The sequence below is a fragment of the Panicum virgatum genome, chromosome 9K (assembly GCF_016808335.1).
Source record: "Panicum virgatum strain AP13 chromosome 9K, P.virgatum_v5, whole genome shotgun sequence".
Classification (NCBI taxonomy): domain Eukaryota; kingdom Viridiplantae; phylum Streptophyta; class Magnoliopsida; order Poales; family Poaceae; genus Panicum; species Panicum virgatum.
Window position 1 is genome coordinate 69,523,093 of NC_053144.1, and position 18,034 is coordinate 69,541,126.

The following is an 18,034-nucleotide window of genomic DNA, read 5'->3' on the forward strand; positions in this document are numbered from 1 at the left end:
ACTCAATTTGTATGTGCATATGCCCATGTACACATCAATTTGCAAGTGATCAGCCGTACGGAGCTTTGCTATTGGGCTAATCAGCCGCAACGAACTGCTCTATTGGGCCAAATACAGTAGTAAATTAGCTCAATAAAAAATATGTATTCCTTCATGCGATGGTTTTTGGATTTGTAGCGCGAGCGACACCAAGCCATTCCGGCAGCAACGCTCCCAACCAAAGGGGAAAAGAAAAAACGAGCAGCACTGCACGGACAATAGAGATAGTGTGCAATTTTGTCGCCCGGTTGGGCGGGCCTTGTACTACGCGTTATGCAAAGCCCATGCCAGTGGCCCATCTTGGGGCCCGTCAGTCCAGGCAAGAGGCTGCTGCTGCCACGCCGCATCTTCCTCCAGTCCAGTTCGAAGGGGATCGAATCGAACCGAAGCTCCGCCAATCGCCCCCGCCCCGCCGCGCCCCGCCCCCAAACGCCCCTCCTCTCTTGCCAATGGGAGATGCCGGCGACCGAGAGAAGGAACCGCGCGCCGCCGAGAGGACTTGGTTCCCTTGGCCTCTCCTTGCGGCCACACGGTGATCCTCACAATTGGTGCCCCTCCTTGAGGTCCCTAAGCCCCACGAGCTAGGGTTTCATGGGGGAAATGCGGCGCCCTCTCTGCTGAGAGGGATGCCTCCGCGCATATGTGGAAGGCGGAGGCAACCCGCTACGCCTTCGCCGTTTCCCTCTCCACTCCCAAGCCCTAGCAATTGAGCGGGGAGCCGGTGATTGGGGAGGGAACTCCGCGGCGAACGACGCGGCTTCTCCGCGCCGCTTCGCCCGCCAACCCTAATGGGGAAGGCGGCGGCCTCTCCGCCGAGGGACACCTACAAGCAGCTGGTGGAAGACGGAGGCGACCCGCTACGCCTTCGCTGCTTCTCTCTCCAGTCCCATGCCCTAGCAATCGAGCGAGGAGTCGGCGATTGGGAGGGAATTCCGCGGCTTCTCCGCGCCGCTTTGCCCGCCAGCCCTAATTGGGGAAGGCGGCGACCTCTTCGCCGAGGTACGCTTTCATGGGATCTCGGCGCAACTGATGGAGCGCGGCGGCGACGTGAGATGCCTCCGTTACCTTTGCCCTGACACTTCCATGGGTACGTTTCAATCCCGTGTTTTTTTCCCCGAACCCTACTTAATGGAATTCGTTCTAACTGTGGTGTTCGATTCGATTTCGATGGGGCGGGTTGTGCGTGATTCGTGTGACCCGTAGCTGCGTTTGAGTGCCAATTGGGCTATGATCCACGTTAGCATCCGAATCTCTATTGAATCATTTTGTTACGCACAATCCCGTGTTGTTTGAGGCCAGATTGACTTTGGTTTATAATGTGCTGTCCAATCAAGGTACTTGGGCTGTTGTTGTCCTGGATTGGATTGGTTGGGGTTGTCTGCTGGAATGGGTCTGACATTTATATATGGTATAATTTCACGAACCTAGTGGTTGTGGGTTCAAAACGTGCCTAGTTGTAGAAATTCGGCTAATCACCTTGGATGCGGAAGTCATAATGCCGTTTGTATGTTTAAAATTACACATAGAATGGTATGTTTTTCTCTCTAAGCATCAACCTCTTTTTCTATAGGTTTGTAGTTATACTGGTGTATAGGGTTGAAAACGGTCGGGAACGATCGGGAAAATCCCCTAACCATTACTGTTCTTGTTTTTTTTTTCTTTCGGGAACGGGAACGGAAATGGGAAAAGCGGACGGGAAAACGAAATCGATATTACGGTATGTCGGGAACGGAACATATCGGTCGGGAACATATCGGTTACAATCGGGAATCGGTAACTCAAATAGGGAACAACACATATAACCACTCAAAATATTTAGCTCGACACAATAGTTACAACCATACATCATTCCAAGATCTTTACTAGAGTTTCCAGTTGCTGCCCTTGACCTCTTAGATCTTGCCAAGATAGCAAAAAATCAAAATGTATACCTAATCAGTAGGTGAGTAGCTGGTGCTGGAAATGACTACACCTCAACTAAACTACATACACAACTATCTACTAATCTGCATAAATCAAAATGCATCAACCACTAAACAGTAGGTGAGTACCTGGTGCTGGAAATGCAGTAGCATCTAGTGTGTTGCTATTCACGTTCACTAGCGCTTGTGTTGAAGGCTCCAGTAAAAGCCGGCGCTTTTAGGCCGAAGAAGCAGAAGTATCTGCTGAACCTCGGGACGGCGGCTGCATGTCGTCGACTCGTCACTTGCCAAGTCGCCGTGCACCGTGCGATGGCGGCTCGGCGGAGCGGCTTGGGCGCGGCCGCGGCCCATGTAGAGATTGGGGACGGCGGGACGACTGACGAGGCGGGTGGGGGCGGGAGGAGAGGGGTGCGGCAGCGTGTTCGGCGGCCGGCGGCGGCAGGTCTGAGGGTCGACAGAGTCGGAGGAGCCTGGTCGCGGACGCGCTCGCCGCTGGCAGAGTGCGGACGCGCCAACGGTTGCGGACGCCGGGTGGGAGGTCAGGCGACCGTTGTGGCGGCCGGCGGCAGCCCGGCTCCGGCGCAGGCGCGCAGCACCATCGCGGCAGCAAGGGGCGGGGAGTCGGGGACCGCTGGACCGGGGTGTGGCGGCGGTGGAGGTCGGGTCTGGCCGTCCGGGTCTGGGGTTTCAGTCTCAGGTGCGGCGGCGGCTATCATGGGTGGAATGGGAGGCTGGGCGCTGGGCGGCTATCGCTCGGTTAGGGTTGGGTGCGTTACGTGCGACGCCTTGGGTGGTTGGGCCGATGGGTTATGGGCCTTTGCCCTTTGTCGCCTGCTGTCTGCGGAAGATGGGCTGAATTGGTGGTGGTGATACTCAAATCCGGGAATTTCCCGCGGGAATTATCCCAGATGAAAATGGGAACCACGAATACGGTCGGGAAAACACCCCAACAGAATTCGTTCCTGTTCTCGCCCGTTTTCCCGTTTTCCTATTTTTCCTGCGGGAACGGCTCACGGTCAGTTTAGATGGCAAACGGTGCCGGTCGGGACGGGATTTTCCCGTCCCGTTTTCAACCCTACTGGTGTACTTGTTTTTTTTTTTGTTATGATTGATGAGTAGATCACGCCACGGCTAGTGCTTATGTGGGTTTAATTGTTGTCACATGGGTGGCTAGTCGACTTTGAGAACTAATCACCTTTGAGTCGTGTCTATCCTATTTCAAGTTGGGGGTATTCTGTAGTCTCTGATATGGTTGGGCCTTGTGGCTTTACGGTAGTTCTTGAATAATGTATGAAGAACTGAGCTGTAGTGAAAAGGTTGTGTATACTAGGCGCTGTAACTTTTCTGCTTTGTAACATTTTAGTGTAGTTTTTCTTGGCCGTACTTTAACACATCTGCGGCTCTGTGGTGTGCATAGCTAACTTTACAGTTTGAGAAAATAAAAGAAGAGCTGGTGTTTGATTTTTTATATATATGGAAAATTTGTGAAAAAGTTTATACAAAGCACCAATTGTAGCAATGCTAGTTACTTGCTTTTGTAGAGAGCATCATTTATGTATCCTATAGCAAGAGTACTCTTATCAATGATATATTTTAATTCCTATTTACTTCTTTTGCGAAGTGATTAGTACCCAAATTGGTTCGGAATAACTTCAATGTATAGGATCAAGGTGACCATGTCTAATCCACTGCTAATTATACATTTGTTTTTCCACCTTTTTTTTTTGTTCCTGCTGTAATAAGCAGTTAAGCGTATTTGAGATGAATGTGTTGCGATGGATTTTAGTTGAACAAGGAAAAAATAGTTTCCAGAGAGCCAAGGGTCAGGCAAACCTGATATGGGAGGATGCGCTAAAGAGATACTTAAAGGATTGGGACATTCTAAAAAAAGTTAACCTTGGATAGGAGCTCATGAAAATGAAATATACACGCATGCTAAAAAAAGTTAACCTTGGATAAGAGCGCATGAAAATGAAATATACACGTACCTGTATCATACCGATCTTCTTCTACTAAAATTATTGCTAATATTACTGTCACTAATAACTCTAGACCTAGTAGTCAATAGCTGGCCATCCTTTTTCAAACTTGCCCAACTATGTCAATGTTTTCTTTACCATCGTCCATCGACATCAGCTTTACCAGGGTGGATGTTGAAAGCTAGTTAGCAAATTTAGATGGCATGGATATAATATTTCATGCTATGTTCTAGTATGGGAAGGGGGAATGATTATGCTACCAAGCCATATAATCATATAATATTTTCAATTGTAGTGTGCTTCGAATCTTCTGGTGGAGTATTGTGACATCCCGAAAAATACACCAAAAGTAAAACACACGCTAATCTTTGTTTTGTCGAAACCTTTCATCGTTGAGCTCGATCCCTTCCTAAATTGTTTCTCGCCTGATCTCCCGATACCCCGAGGAACCGAGCCTGATATCTAAATCTCCCGCTGTCCCATCTCCCTTTTAGCCCTCGCCCCGCACGTCGCGCGCGACCGGCGCGCGTGCGCGATCGGCCGCGGTCGGCGTCGCGAATCCCGCCCCATCTCTCTCTTTTTCTCTCCCTCTCTCCCTTCTTTTTCCTTTTTCTCTTTTCCATTTTGTTTTCCCTCCCTTTTTTCTTTTTCCCTCCTCCCTTCCCTCTCTTCTTCCTCCCTGCTCTCTGCCGCGCGGCGCACCCCGCCCCGCTCGGCCACGCCCACGCGCCGCGTTGCTGCGCCCACTGGCCCGCCGCGCCACGCGCCCCACGCACGCCGCTCCTGCCCCGCACACCGCGCACCTGAGCACCGCCGCTGCCCGCGCCGCGGCACACGCGCACGACCGTCGAGCCGCGACGTCGCCACGCGCGCACGCACGCACACGGGCTTGCCACTGCACGGCCGCACAGCCTGCCGTGGCGCCGCTGCGCGCCCCGCCGAGCCAGTCCACGCACGTGGACCGCGTGCCCGGAGCGCCGCCGCGCCGCCCGCCGCTGCCCGCACGCGCACGCCGCGGCCTCGCCGCCCGCGCCACCTCGCTGCGCCCTGCCCCGCTCAGCGCCGCTTGCGCGCACGCGCACACGGAGCACTGGGCCGTGGCGAACGCGCCAGGCCGCAACGCCGTGAGCTCCGCCGAGCCCACGTGCGCGCCTGGCCGCGCCGCGCGTCGCCCGCCGCTGCCCTGTCCGGCCGCACAGCGCGGCACTGCTCGCCGCCTCGACGCCCGCGCTACCGCCGCACGCCACTCCGCGACGAACGGACGCGGCCGGAGCGCCATTACTCCGACCTGTGCCGCTCGCCGGCCGCCTCACCCACCCTTACCTACCCCGCTCCGCCTCGCCGACCTAGCACGCCTATAAAAGGGGCGCCGGCGCCGCTCCTCCACACTCCAAGCCGCCACAGCCACCGCCGCCTCCCCTCCTCAGTGCCAGCGCCGCCGCCACGCTCCTTTAGCGCTGCCGCCGCCGGCCCGCATCGCCCCGCTCCCTCGCCGCGCCCCAGGCCGAGGTGAGCCGGGGAATCGAACCCCCACACCCCCTAGCCTCTTTCCCCTCACCCCCGGCCGCTGCCGATGCACGGGGGGCGCCTCCCCTGTTTCCTGTGGAGGAGGGTGGAAGGGGATGGCAGTTTTGCCAATAGCCCCCCCACTTCCCTCTATTACTTAAGGGGCCCTTCCACTTCTTGTTTTTATTCAAAAAGACCCCTGCCCTTTACTCTATTTTCAAAATAAACCCTTTCCACATATAAACAAAATTCTAAATACATCCTAAGACCTTTCCAGAATAACCCAGATATTTCCAAAAATTACAACTAAGCCCCTACCTCCTCCAGATTAATTACAACTAGGCCCCTGACCCCTTATCCGACCCACGAACCTTTATAAAACCTATCATTTCATGCACCAAACGAACTCTAATCAGCCCGAAACTTTACCAAGTATCTCTTAACTCAGTTTCGACCATGCCATTAGGAACCCACTCGAAAACTTTACTCTGTATCTTATGTGTTTCCGATTCGAGCTCAACGATAAACTTTTATCTTCTGTGTCTTGATTGTGTGTTTGTTTGTTTGCGTCGTAGACCACGGAGTGAACGAAGGAGAGCCCGCGAACGAGCAGTGCTGCGAGCCCGTGAACGAGGACCAGCTTCGCGACCCCGAACCCGAAGGGCAGTGCTTCGACCAGGATCTCCCCGAAGGCTTCGAAGACGGCAAGTTCAATCACATCCTTTGATGCATGCTTTTGTCCTAGTTTTTATAAACACAATCTATTGGCATGTTTTACAAAATTGCATATGTTTTGCTTGCATGAAAACACGGTTGGATAGCCACCTCTTGATTTGATATAACCATTCCTTGACCACCTAGATTAATGTCTGATTTTGCTTGGACGTTAATCGATATTAGAACGCTTAGGATATGTTGCTTTATACAACTAGTTTTATAGAGAAAATGTGTGTGTGTGGGAAGGGATAAAAGTGGATTTTCGAAAGACGAGTCTGGACGGGATGGATGGCATTTCAGTGTGATTTGCCGTTTGGTGTGCTCGTGCCGGTGTGGCAGGGCAAGGAAGGGAGATATCCATCTTGTCACCCCTAAGGACCGAGTTGGTGTTACATCTCGACCGTTGAATGGGCAACGGCTTAGCATAAATCCCACTAGTTAGCCTGATAGCCATCAGGAGAGCTGAGAGCAACGGGTGACTAAGGAAGGGATAATCCCCGATTGAATTATGCCCCGGTTATACCTAAGTGAACGGTCGATGACCCCTTGGTGCATCCCGTGATGACTAATCAGGTTTAGCTAAGGTGGGTAACGGCTTTGTTGGGATCTGCACCGACACAAAGGTGATCGAGTTGCGGTACCCCACTTGTGGGTAAAGTTGCACACCTCTGCAGAGTTGAAACCTATTCGAATAGTCCGTGCCCACGGTACTGGGCGAGTTACAGTGTGGTCTCACAACTAGGGTTTACCATGGGATGGGTTGGCGTGAGTTGTTTTGGAAATGTGTCCGGCAGTTGTGCCGTGTGCTACGGCGGATGAGGAGTCCGGTAGCGGTTTAAAACTTGGGACCCATGTGGATTACCTCTTTGTGTTACTCGGCATAAGAAAACTGATTTTAGAAATGTTTTCTTTCAAATGAACCCCTGCATAAAATGTTGCTTTCCGCAAATCAACCCTAACATTATCCAACAATAGAAGAGATTTGGAATCAAATCTGCTCTGGCATGGATACCATATCCATAGGCCTAAATGTTGGCCTAGATGTTGAGAAACTCAAGAACAGCAGCAGGCCAAATAAATACGAAGTCAAGCTCATTTTGGGAAAGGTAATGAAAAAGGATATGCCAAAAAGAGGAGATATCATGTTATTGTCAAAGAGGGGATTGAAACTCAAGCGACCAAATTATCAAGGCTGGCATCAATCCACATCCTAGTGGTTACCTTGGTCAACGACCATGCAGAGGACTATCCAGCATCAATGCATGTCTGGCTGTCGCAGTCACCATATGGGGGCAGTCCAAATGACCAAACTTCCTACCAAGTTATGCACCTGACTAATCTGATCACTTTTGCACATAGTTGGGAAGTCATTACAGGAGGTTTCAAAGAAAATCCACATATAGTCGATGCCATGTTGGCTAGAAATGAGAATGTGGACAATATGCTGCAGGCTGATGGAAAATTCACAGATAAGGATTTTGGATTGAATAAATCACGGAGAGATGCAGTGGAAAGTTGCTTTTCAGCCTCTGAATGTTCAAAGCATTCTGTACGTCTAATTTGGGGGCCACCTGGCACAGGTAAAACTAAAACAGCTTCAGTGTTTCTGCTTATGATTCTAAAGTCTCTAAGGACACATAGAACTCTTGTATGTGCTCCAACCAACAGCTCTCGTACAATTGGCTTCTCGTTTTGTTTGTCTACTTGAAGAGCACTGAAACCAGCTATTTACTTGCGGACGTCATTATGTTTGGGAGTAATAAGCATATGGACACTAATAATAACCTATCAAAAATTTTATTGGACCATCGAGCAAAGGAAAAACATGCTAGGAACAAACTCTTGGAAAATGCAAAATTTGTATTTTGCACACCTTGTGGTTCATCTAGGCTCACAAAAAATCAGCAATACGACACCTTGGTTATTGATGAGGCAGCATACATAAAAGAATGTGAGTCGCTGATCCCTCTCGCAATTCGTGGGATAAAACATGTGGTGCTTATTGAGGATGACAAGCAGCTACAACCAGTGGTTAAGAGCCCGGTATGTCTTCACTATAAAGCCATTTGAATCTTTCCTTATGTTACCTGTTATTATTTCCTATTTTTTCTCCTTTCTGCTAATTTCCAAATTTCTAGATTGCTGAAGAGGCTAAGTATGGACGAAGCCTGTTTGAGAGATTGAGTGAAATTGGCCACCACAAGCTGTTACTCGATGAGCAATATAGAATGCACCCTCACATCAGCAACTTTCCAAATAAAACATTTTATAGTGGAATGATTAAAGATCGCACTGAGGCTAGTGGAGTGCCCAACATTTTTATCGGTCATAATTTTGATCATTATTCATTCATTAATGTTAGAGAAGGTACAGAAAAACAAATTGGTATGAGTTTAGTAAATGAGGCTGAAGCTGTTGTTGCAGAGACGATCGTTGACAGACTTGCTAAAAGTACAGTCTCTTAACTTTTTGGAGGTTTTTTAAATATGATTCGTTTATGGCTTATCCTTATATATTTGGTCCAACTCTACTGCAGCATGCACCTATAAGGAGGAGAAAATCAGTGTTGGTGTAGTATCTCTATATGCAGCCCAAGTGAATGATTTGGAAGAAAGACTTGATAGATTTAAGGAACATGAGTTTCTTTCTGTTAAAGTACAAACCGTTGATTCATGTCAAGGTGATGAGAAGGACATAATAATACTTTCAATGGTTCGATGCAATCATGGTGGGAACATAGGCTTTCTCGATCCTGATAGGAGAGCTAATGTGGCCTTGACAAGAGCAAGGTATGTTAGCTTTTGTTCCTTTTTTGTTGGCAAGAAATGCCTTTGAATCTTTGACAAATCAATATTCCACTACATTTTTATTCATTTTTTTATTTAAATGAATTATTTAACTCGCAGGAAACACCTTTGGATCCTTGGACATGAAACAACTCTCCAGAGAAGTAATTCAATATGGTCTAAGGTAGTCCAAGATGCAAAGGAACGCAATTTGCTCTTTCATGCTCACTTAGACATGCATCTTGCTGAAGCCATTAGTCATTTCAGAAAGTTTGCTATATATGCACAGAGCACAGGTGACATCCTGATAGAGGCCACAATCAATGAAGCAGACAGACGAGTAGATGCAACAATAGAGGAAGAAAACATTGGTTTCTTGCCTGGGGATATGCAAAGAAATTCAGATATGGGTCAGGACCAAGTTTTCAGTCTATCTCTTCCACAATGCGACCAATTTGCAGTTAACAGCCCAGTAGGGACCGCAATAGATGAAGTCAACGTTGAATTCTCACCCAGTCATGTTCATTCAAGGAAGAGGCCCTGTCCTTTCTGTAAAGACCAACTTGCCGTACCAGAAGTTGCACAGGCAATAGAAGCACATGCAATAGAAGCTACAGTAGAGGATAATGACGTGATTATAGAAGAGCTGACCCAACTAGCTGAGGGATCAAATGCAATGAAGGACAATAAAAGAGCAAAAAAGGCAAACCCCTACGAGCAGGCCAGATCTGCAAGAGATGGTCGTTTTTGGTCCACCGAGCAAGAGAAATTTTACAATAATGTTTATAAACAAAAGGATTTTGCGGACAACAGATGGATCGATTGGGAAAGCATGAAGCAGTCCAAAGAGATGCTTGATGTTGAGAAAAAAATGTAAGAACATTAATCTTCGTAAACTGATGGGTATAAGAAATGATTGGCATGAAGAAACAGTCAAACAGTTCTTCTCAACATTCTACATAAATCCAAGTAGGACCTCCCTGACATGGATGAGTGGCATAAATAAGAAGATTACTGTCACTAAGCGATTTTGTGAGAAATTACTACTTGGTGATCCCCAACATAGTAGTAAGATTGAGGATAAGTTAACTCGCACACAAGAAGTCATGCTCAACAATTTTGAAAAGGATGGGCTTTTTAGTGCAGCAGATCGTCTGGTGAGAAAAACCATCTACCCTAGGTCTGGAAGTAGAGATAAGACTCACAAGGACATTAGGGTCATACTATATCATATTTTGACTGAGAAGCCTTTCGATGTTGTAGACATGATGTTCAGGGAGATGGAAAAAATTCTCACCGATCATAGAATTTTGATTCCATATGCCCCATACATCATGTTACTGATTGACCATGTAAAAATTGTACCTGAAACTGAAAAGAACCGAAGTCACCATGTGTACAACATTGAGCTTCAGAAACGTGAAAAAAGAAATGGAACGGGAAAAAAGCATGGAAGAAGCAGAACAGCAAAGAAGGCAGCGGAAAAAAACTAGAAGTGGAGCCGAGCAACCAATCTACCAAGTTACTCGTTCGAACATTCATATCAGCTTGATCTGGCTCGTGTGAAGGAGGTCACAGGATGGGAGCGGGTGGGCCACGAGGTTGAGCTTCCTGCCTGGCCAGCCGGCGCCCGCCAGGGTGTGAGTGCCCATTCTCTGCCTGACCATTCCTAGGAAACCCTAGATCCTAAACGCTAAATCCGGCTATTGACTTGATCTCGATGGGGGTGTGGATGGGATGGCGAAGGTAAATGGAAGGGATTTGGGTTTAGGGCGAAGGTTATTTCTGACCAGAAAACAGAATATTTACATTTGGGTATGTTAATATTTCTGGGGGAGCACCAAATATTCCTCGCTGTAGAATGGAATATTTACTGTTGGTTAAATGTTGAAAGTAATGATACTCAGTCGCAATGAACACTCGCTTAGCCCTCTGTTGTGGGCTTCCCCTGTTTGTCTTGTGAACCCTCGTCTGCGCGCTGCCCTCCCCCCGCCCTTGCAGATTCCCTCGGCGGCATGGAACATAGCGCTGCGCTCCCGTCTTCCCTGTAGATTCCCGGCCTCCACGCAGATACTGTAGCAGCACCTCCCACCGAATCAGCCATCGGATCCCTCCTGGTTCTCACAGAAACCGGCGGATCCCTCGCCTGTGCGCCCCCTACGCTTCCGACTCCGCTGCCCGTCCGGGCCGCCGCCGCCGCCGAGACCGCCCCTCCGACTCCGCCGTCCATAAGGGGTATTTGTTGCAATACTAGGATTTGTCCGCAGACGAATTTTCGAATTCTCTGTGTTTTATTTGGTGGTTCTGTTCATATTTCATATATCTCACAAAACCCACGGTTAGTGATGAAACCGATTAAGAAGCTCGCAAAATGGCTTTTAGGCTGCTTCAGCTGCCCAGGGTCATCATGTACGATCGACGTGGCTTTTAGCAAGTCTGTCAACGATCGTCTCTGCAACAACAGCTTCAGCCTCATTTACTAAACTCATACCAATTTGTTTTTCTGTACCTTCTCTAACATTAATGAATGAATAATGATCAAAATTATGACCGATAAAAATATTGGGCACTCCACTAGCCTCAGTGCGATCTTTAATCATTCCACTATAAAATGTTTTATTTGGAAAGTTACTGATGTGAGGGTGCATTCTATATTGCTCATCGAGTAACAGCTTGTGGTGGCCAATTTCACTCAATCTCTCAAACAGGCTTCGTCCATACTTAGCCTCTTCAGCAATCTAGAAATTTGGAAATTAGCAGAAAGGAGAAAAAATAGGAAATAATAACAGGTAACATAAGGAAAGATTCAAATGGTTTTATAGTGAAGACATACCGGGCTCTTAACCACTGGTTGTAGCTGCTTGTCATCCCCAATAAGCACCACATGTTTTATCCCACGAATTGCGAGAGGGATCAGCGACTCACATTCTTTTATGTATGCTGCCTCATCAATAACCAATGTGTCGTATTGCTGATTTTTTGTGAGCCTAGATGAACCACAAGGAGTGCAAAATATAAGTTTTGCATTTTCCAAGAGTTTGTTCCTAGCATGTTTTTCCTTTGCTCGATGGTCCAATAAAATTTTTGATAGGTTATTATTAGTGTCCATATGCTTATTACTCCCAAACATAATGACGTCCGCAAGTAAATAGCTGGTTTCAGTGCTCTTTAAGTAGACAAACAAAACGAGAAGCCAATTGTACGAGAGCTGTGTTGGTTGGAGCACATACAAGAGTTCTATGTGTCCTTAGAGACTTTAGAATCATAAGCAGAAACACTGAAGCTGTTTTAGTTTTACCTGTGCCAGGTGGCCCCCAAATTAGACGTACAGAATGCTTTGAACATTCAGATGCTGAAAAGCAATTTTCCACTGCATCTCTGTGATTTATTCAATCCAAAATCCTTATCTGTGAATTTTCCATCAGCCTGCAGCATATTGTCCACATTCTCATTTCTAGCCAACATGGCATCGTCTATATGTGGATTTTCTTTGAAACCTCCTGTAATGACTTCCCAACTATGTGCAAAAGTGATCAGATTAGTCAGGTGCATAACTTGGTAGGAAGTTTGGTCATTTGGACTGCCCCCATATGGTGACTGCGACAGCCAGACATGCATTGATGCTGGATAGTCCTCTACATGGTCGTTGACCAAGGTAACCACTAGGATAGTGCAAAAGGAGCCAGCCTTGATAATTTGGTCGCTTGAGTTCAATCCCCTCTTTGACAATAACATGATATCTCCTCTTTTTGGCATATCCTTTTTCATTACCTTTCCCAAAATGAGCTTGACTTCGTATTTATTTAGCCTGCTGCTGTTCTTGAGTTTCTCAACATCTAGGCCAACATTTAGTCCTATGGATATGGTATCCATGCCAGAGCAGATTTGATTCCAAATCTCTTCTATTGTTGGATAACGAAATGCCTTTGTATAGACCAGAAGGTTTTCAAATTCATTGGGAATCGTCTCCACCTGTAGTAACATGGAAACCATGAAATGGAGATGTTTCAGGTGCCAAATAAGGAATATTGCCTGTTGGGAGAGGCTCTGTAGCGAAAATGGCCTCTCATGCCATATTTCAATATAATGTTTTGGCGATTGATGACACACGCAACACTTGAACTAATGTGTTTGCTTAGATGATATACTCAGGCTTTTAGGTTCAAGTGATGACAAAGAGAAGAGAGGCGAAGCTAGGCCCGAAGGGCCGCCCCTACGGGGGTTCCGCTACCCGGTTAGTGGACGGGGGTCGAGGGGGAGCCGCCCCTCGCGGGTCTCAGGGCAGCGCCCTGAAACCTAAAAGAAATCAAGTCACCGGTTGAACCGACGCCAAGCAAATTACACACGTCGGTGCATTGACTTGAGCACGTCTGGGAGTTTTTAGTATCACCGGATGAACCGACGTAAGGCAAAATGTACTCATCGGTGCAATGACAGAGATGGCCTGCGGGCTAGGGTTTGGCACCGGATGAACCGACGATAGGAAGTTTGAATACGTCGGTGCAATGGCAGAAGCAGACCAAGGAAAATGCATACATCGGATGAACCGATGATGCACCGGTTAATAACGTCGGTGCAGTTGTCCAGAGAGTTTGTTTTTCAAGGATCAGAGGACAGTTGCACTCACCGGTTAAACCGACGCTAACATTACATACACCGGTCGATTGCGTCGGTTGATTGCCCGTACACGTAACGGCTAGTTTTCAGTGGGCAGTTTAGTATCACCGGTTAAACCGACGATGGCGATTTGGGGAGCATCGGATTAACCGGCGTTAAGCGTTTTTCTGGCAGCTTTTCTCCAACGGCTATATTTGCTTGTGCTGCCTATATATACCCCCAAGGCCGGGTCATTTGAATGTGCTGGAGTTCAAAGAAGTATACTAGAGCTAAAGATCATCTCCAACCACCATAGAGCTTCATTGTACATCATATAGGCTTAAGCACACTTGTTAGAGTGCTTAGTGCTTGATTAGGGATTAGTTCTTGCGAGAGCTCCCTTGAGAGAAGTCTTGCTGCGGCAAGCAAACACTTGTACTCGTCGTGTGACCCTCCGACTTGGTGTGGAGTGGCAACGACACTTTGTGCGGGGAAGGAGGCCCCTACTTGGTGTTAAAGCTCCAAGATAGTGAAGACGGTGCCGTGGTGACGCTTCGAGATAGACGGTGGCGGTGACCTCGTCTTTGTGACTTGGTGTCACTTAGCCTTTGCTTGTCGGGAGCCTTGGAGGCGTGGCAAGACGGTGATCAAGCGAAGAGACTCGGTATCACACTTGTTCTTTGTGAGCAAGTGGCCGTGGACGTAGGGAGGGACTTTGGTGTCCTAACCGAACCACGTTAAATCGTGTGTCTTGGTGTCTTCACGGGAGTTTGCATATCCTCTCCCTTACCGCTTTACTTACCGCATTACGTTTCCGCATTTACTCTTTCTTGCTTACCTTTACTTTCCTAGTTAGTTTGATTAGGATTGACTATAGGTTGCAAGTCTTTTGGGGTAAGTAGAGGGTAGCATAGATAAACCTTAGTCATAACTAGCATGTGTAGGACGTGTTAGGTTTATCTTATGCAATTAGATTGAGCCCTAGGATAGAAAAGCGATTAGCGACCCTATTCACCCCCTCCCCCTCTAGGGTCGGACACCCCGGTGATCCTTACAGGCTCATACCTTAAAAGGGGCCCGTTGCTGCTTCAAAATGTCGTGAACTGACCATGATAGCACCTCTTCGAACAAAGTTTGGCCAGGTAGCATTTCGATGATTCTGGTGTTCACAAAATGAATTAGAATCCCGTCAATTATTAAACCAAAACACCTATAATCAAGGAGACCTATAAACCAACATACCTGATGGTTTCTCAATTGAATTTTACTGCCAAAGGTGAAAGGGGCATATATGGTTAAACAATTTAGGCCAAATTTACAAGATCACTACTAAAGTCCTAACAGGAAGGCTGATATGGAGAGGTTAGATCTGTGGAGACTAAATTTTTGGAGTGATAATTCTACTGCCAAAGGTGTTAGGGGCATCTATGCCTAAACAATTTAGGCCAAATTTACAAGATCATTACTAAAGTCCTAACAGGAAGGCTGATGATCATTACAAGATCATTTACAAGAACCAGAGTGATTACATGAGCTTAAGGTATCAGAGAATAAAGGAATCACGTGTTACATGAGCTTAAGGTGTAATGATCTACATATGGCATCTAGGTTTTGGAGAGGAAATGTTTTTCACAAAAATGGATTAATTGGATAATGGAAGCTACAAAGGGTGGCAGAGTGTGTATTGACATAAATGGAGAAAGGGGAGAATTTTTTTTAGGAGTGCTAAGGGACTCAGATAAGGGGAGAAAATAGGAAGGCTCACAGGGGAGAAATCGAAGGACGGCGGCCGCGAAACGGCGGCTAGGGCGTCGTGGAGCTTCAACCGGCGGCTAGGGCGGCGGCGCTGGGCGGTCGAGTTTGAACGCGCCCTAGAAGAAGAGGCCGTCGGCGGCCGCGGCGGCGCTGGTTCCCCACTCGTCCGATCCCAACCTTCTTGTCTGAACTCTTGTCTGATCTCTTGTCTGATCTCCCTCAGTCCCAAATCGCTTATTCAAAAAAAAAATTATTGTGATTTAGTTGAGCATATACTACCCTCCGTTTCAAAATAATTGACATTTTTTACTTTGCAATTTGTTGCATGTCAATTAGTGTCCAATCATGGTCTAACTAGGTTTAAAAGATTTGTCTCTTGAATTTCGTCTACATTGTGTAATTAGTTTTATTTTTATATATATTTAATGTCCCATGCAAGCGTCTAAAAATTCGATCCTTTTTCAAGGGTTCTGCAAGATCTTCAAATGAATTCGCTGAGGAATTGGTAACCACTCGAAAGTGAGGAACTATATTGCAGGTCGGGCCCACCAGTGCCCTCATTGAATTTCTCCTGCAGCGTCGTCCCTTTCAAATGGTTCCACACAAAGACTAGCATGTCGAGCCCAAGAAAAATTAAGACTGGGAATCGGTGGGTCCGACATACTACCCTCGGTATGGAACCCTGAAAAAGGAACGACGTTGCATGAGAAATTTAGACAGGGTAGCGGTGGGCTCGACATGCTAGTCTTCGTGTGCAACCACTCGAAAGTGAGGAACTAGATTGCAGGTCGGGCCCACCAGTGCCCTGATTGAATTTCTCCTGCAATATCGTCCCATTCGAATGGTGCCACACGAAGACTAGCATGTCGAGCCCAACGGTACCAATTCCTCAGCGAATTCATTTGAAGAGATTGCAGAACCCTTGAAAAATGATGACGTTGCATGAGAATATCCATCAGGGCACCGGTGGGCACGACATTCTAGTCTTGGTGTGGACCGCTAAAAAAGGGATGACATTGCCTGAGAAATTCAGACAGGGTAGCGGTGGGCTCGACATGCTAGTCTTCGTGTGCAACCACTCGAAAGTGAGGAACTATATTGCAGGTCGGGCCCACTAGTGCCCTGATTGAATTTCTCCTGCATCGTCGTCCCTTTCGAATGGTTCCACATGAAGACTAAGGCATTCTCATGCAACGTCATCCCTTTCCAAGGGTTCTGCAGGATCTTCAAATGAATTCGCTGAGAAATTCAAGTAGGGCACCGGTGGGCCCAATATGCTAGTCTTAGTGAGCAACCCTTAAAAAGGGACGATGTTGCATGAGAAAGTCTACCATGAACCTGGTGGGCTCGACATGCTACAGGGAAGATGGGAGCGCAGCGCTATGTTCCATGCCGCCGAGGGAATCTGCAAGGGCGGGGGGAGGGCAGCGCGCAGACGAGGGTTCACAAGACAAACAGGGGAAGCAGACGAGGGTTCACAAGACAAACAGGGGAAGCCCACAACAGAGGGCTAAGCGAGTGTTCATTGCGACTGAGAGTATCATTACTTTCAACATTTAACCAATAGTAAATATTCCATTCTACAGCGAGGAATATTTGGTGCTCCCCCAGAAATATTAACATACCCAAATGTAAATATTCTGTTTTCTAGTCAGGAATAACCTTCGCCCTAAACCCAAATCCCTTCCATTTACCTTCGCCATCCCATCCACACCCCCATCGAGATCAAGTCAATAGCCGGATTTAGCGTTTAGGATCTAGGGTTTCCTAGGAATGGTCAGGCAGAGAATGGGCACTCACACCCTGGCTGGCGCCGGCCGGCCAGGCAGGAAGCTCAACCTCGTGGCCCACCCGCTCCCATCCTGTGACCTCCTTCACACGAGCCAGATCAAGCTGATATGAATGTTCGAACGAGTAACTTGGTAGATTGGTTGCTCGGCTCCACTTCTAGTTTTTTTTCCGCTGCCTTCTTTGCTGTTCTGCTTCTTCCATGCTTTTTTCCCGTTCATTTCTTTTTTCACGTTTCTGAAGCTCAATGTTGTACACATGGTGACTTCGGTTCTTTTCAGTTTCAGGTACAATTTTTACATGGTCAATCAGTAACATGATGTATGGGGCATATGGAATCAAAATTCTATGATCGGTGAGAGTTTTTTCCATCTCCCTGAACATCATGTCTACAACGTCGAAAGGCTTCTCAGTCAAAATATGATATAGTATGACCCTAATGTCCTTGTGAGTCTTATCTCTACTTCCAGCCCTAGGGTAGATGGTTTTTCTCACCAGAGGATCTGCTGCACTAAAAAGCCTATCCTTTTCAAAATTGTTGAGCATGACTTCTTGTGTGTGAGTTAACTTATCCTCAATCTTACTACTGTGTTGGGGATCACCAAGTAGTAATTTCTCACAAAATCCGTTAGTGACTGTAATCTTCTTATTTATGCCACTCATCCATGTCAGGGAGGTCCTACTTGGATTTATGTAGAATGTTGAGAAGAACTGTTTGACTGTTTCTTCATGCCAATCATTTCTTATACCCATCAGTTTACGAAGATTAATGTTCTTACATTTCTTCTCAACATCAAGCATCTCTTTGGACTGCTTCATGCTTTTCCAATCGATCCATCTGTTGTCCGCAAAATCCTTCTGTTTATAAATATTATTGTACAATTTCTCTTGCTCGGTGGACCAAAAACGACCATCTCTTGCAGATCTGGCCTGCTCGTAGGGGTTT

At 47.3% G+C, this 18,034-nt stretch overlaps 1 protein-coding gene across 3 annotated transcripts; it reads left to right on the forward strand.

The window, feature by feature from the left end:
• The first annotated feature begins 412 nt into the window (after positions 1-412).
• Positions 413-11,722, forward strand: LOC120647484 (probable helicase MAGATAMA 3). Of its 3 annotated transcripts, XM_039924297.1 has the most exons (4): positions 6,872-8,206; positions 8,302-8,614; positions 8,700-8,952; positions 9,070-11,722. In XM_039924297.1, the coding sequence occupies exons 1-4, from the start codon at positions 7,814-7,816 to the stop codon at positions 9,824-9,826; spliced, it is 1,716 nt and encodes a 571-aa protein (XP_039780231.1). In that variant the 5' UTR covers positions 6,872-7,813; the 3' UTR covers positions 9,827-11,722. The 3 variants fall into 3 exon arrangements, 2 of the variants coding, with proteins under 2 accessions (XP_039780232.1, XP_039780231.1); XM_039924298.1 differs by lacking the exons at positions 6,872-8,206; positions 8,302-8,614 and adding an exon at positions 413-1,126; XR_005664819.1 differs by lacking the exons at positions 6,872-8,206; positions 8,302-8,614; positions 8,700-8,952; positions 9,070-11,722 and adding exons at positions 413-1,126; positions 6,022-6,195.
• Positions 11,723-18,034: the final 6,312 nt, after the last annotated feature.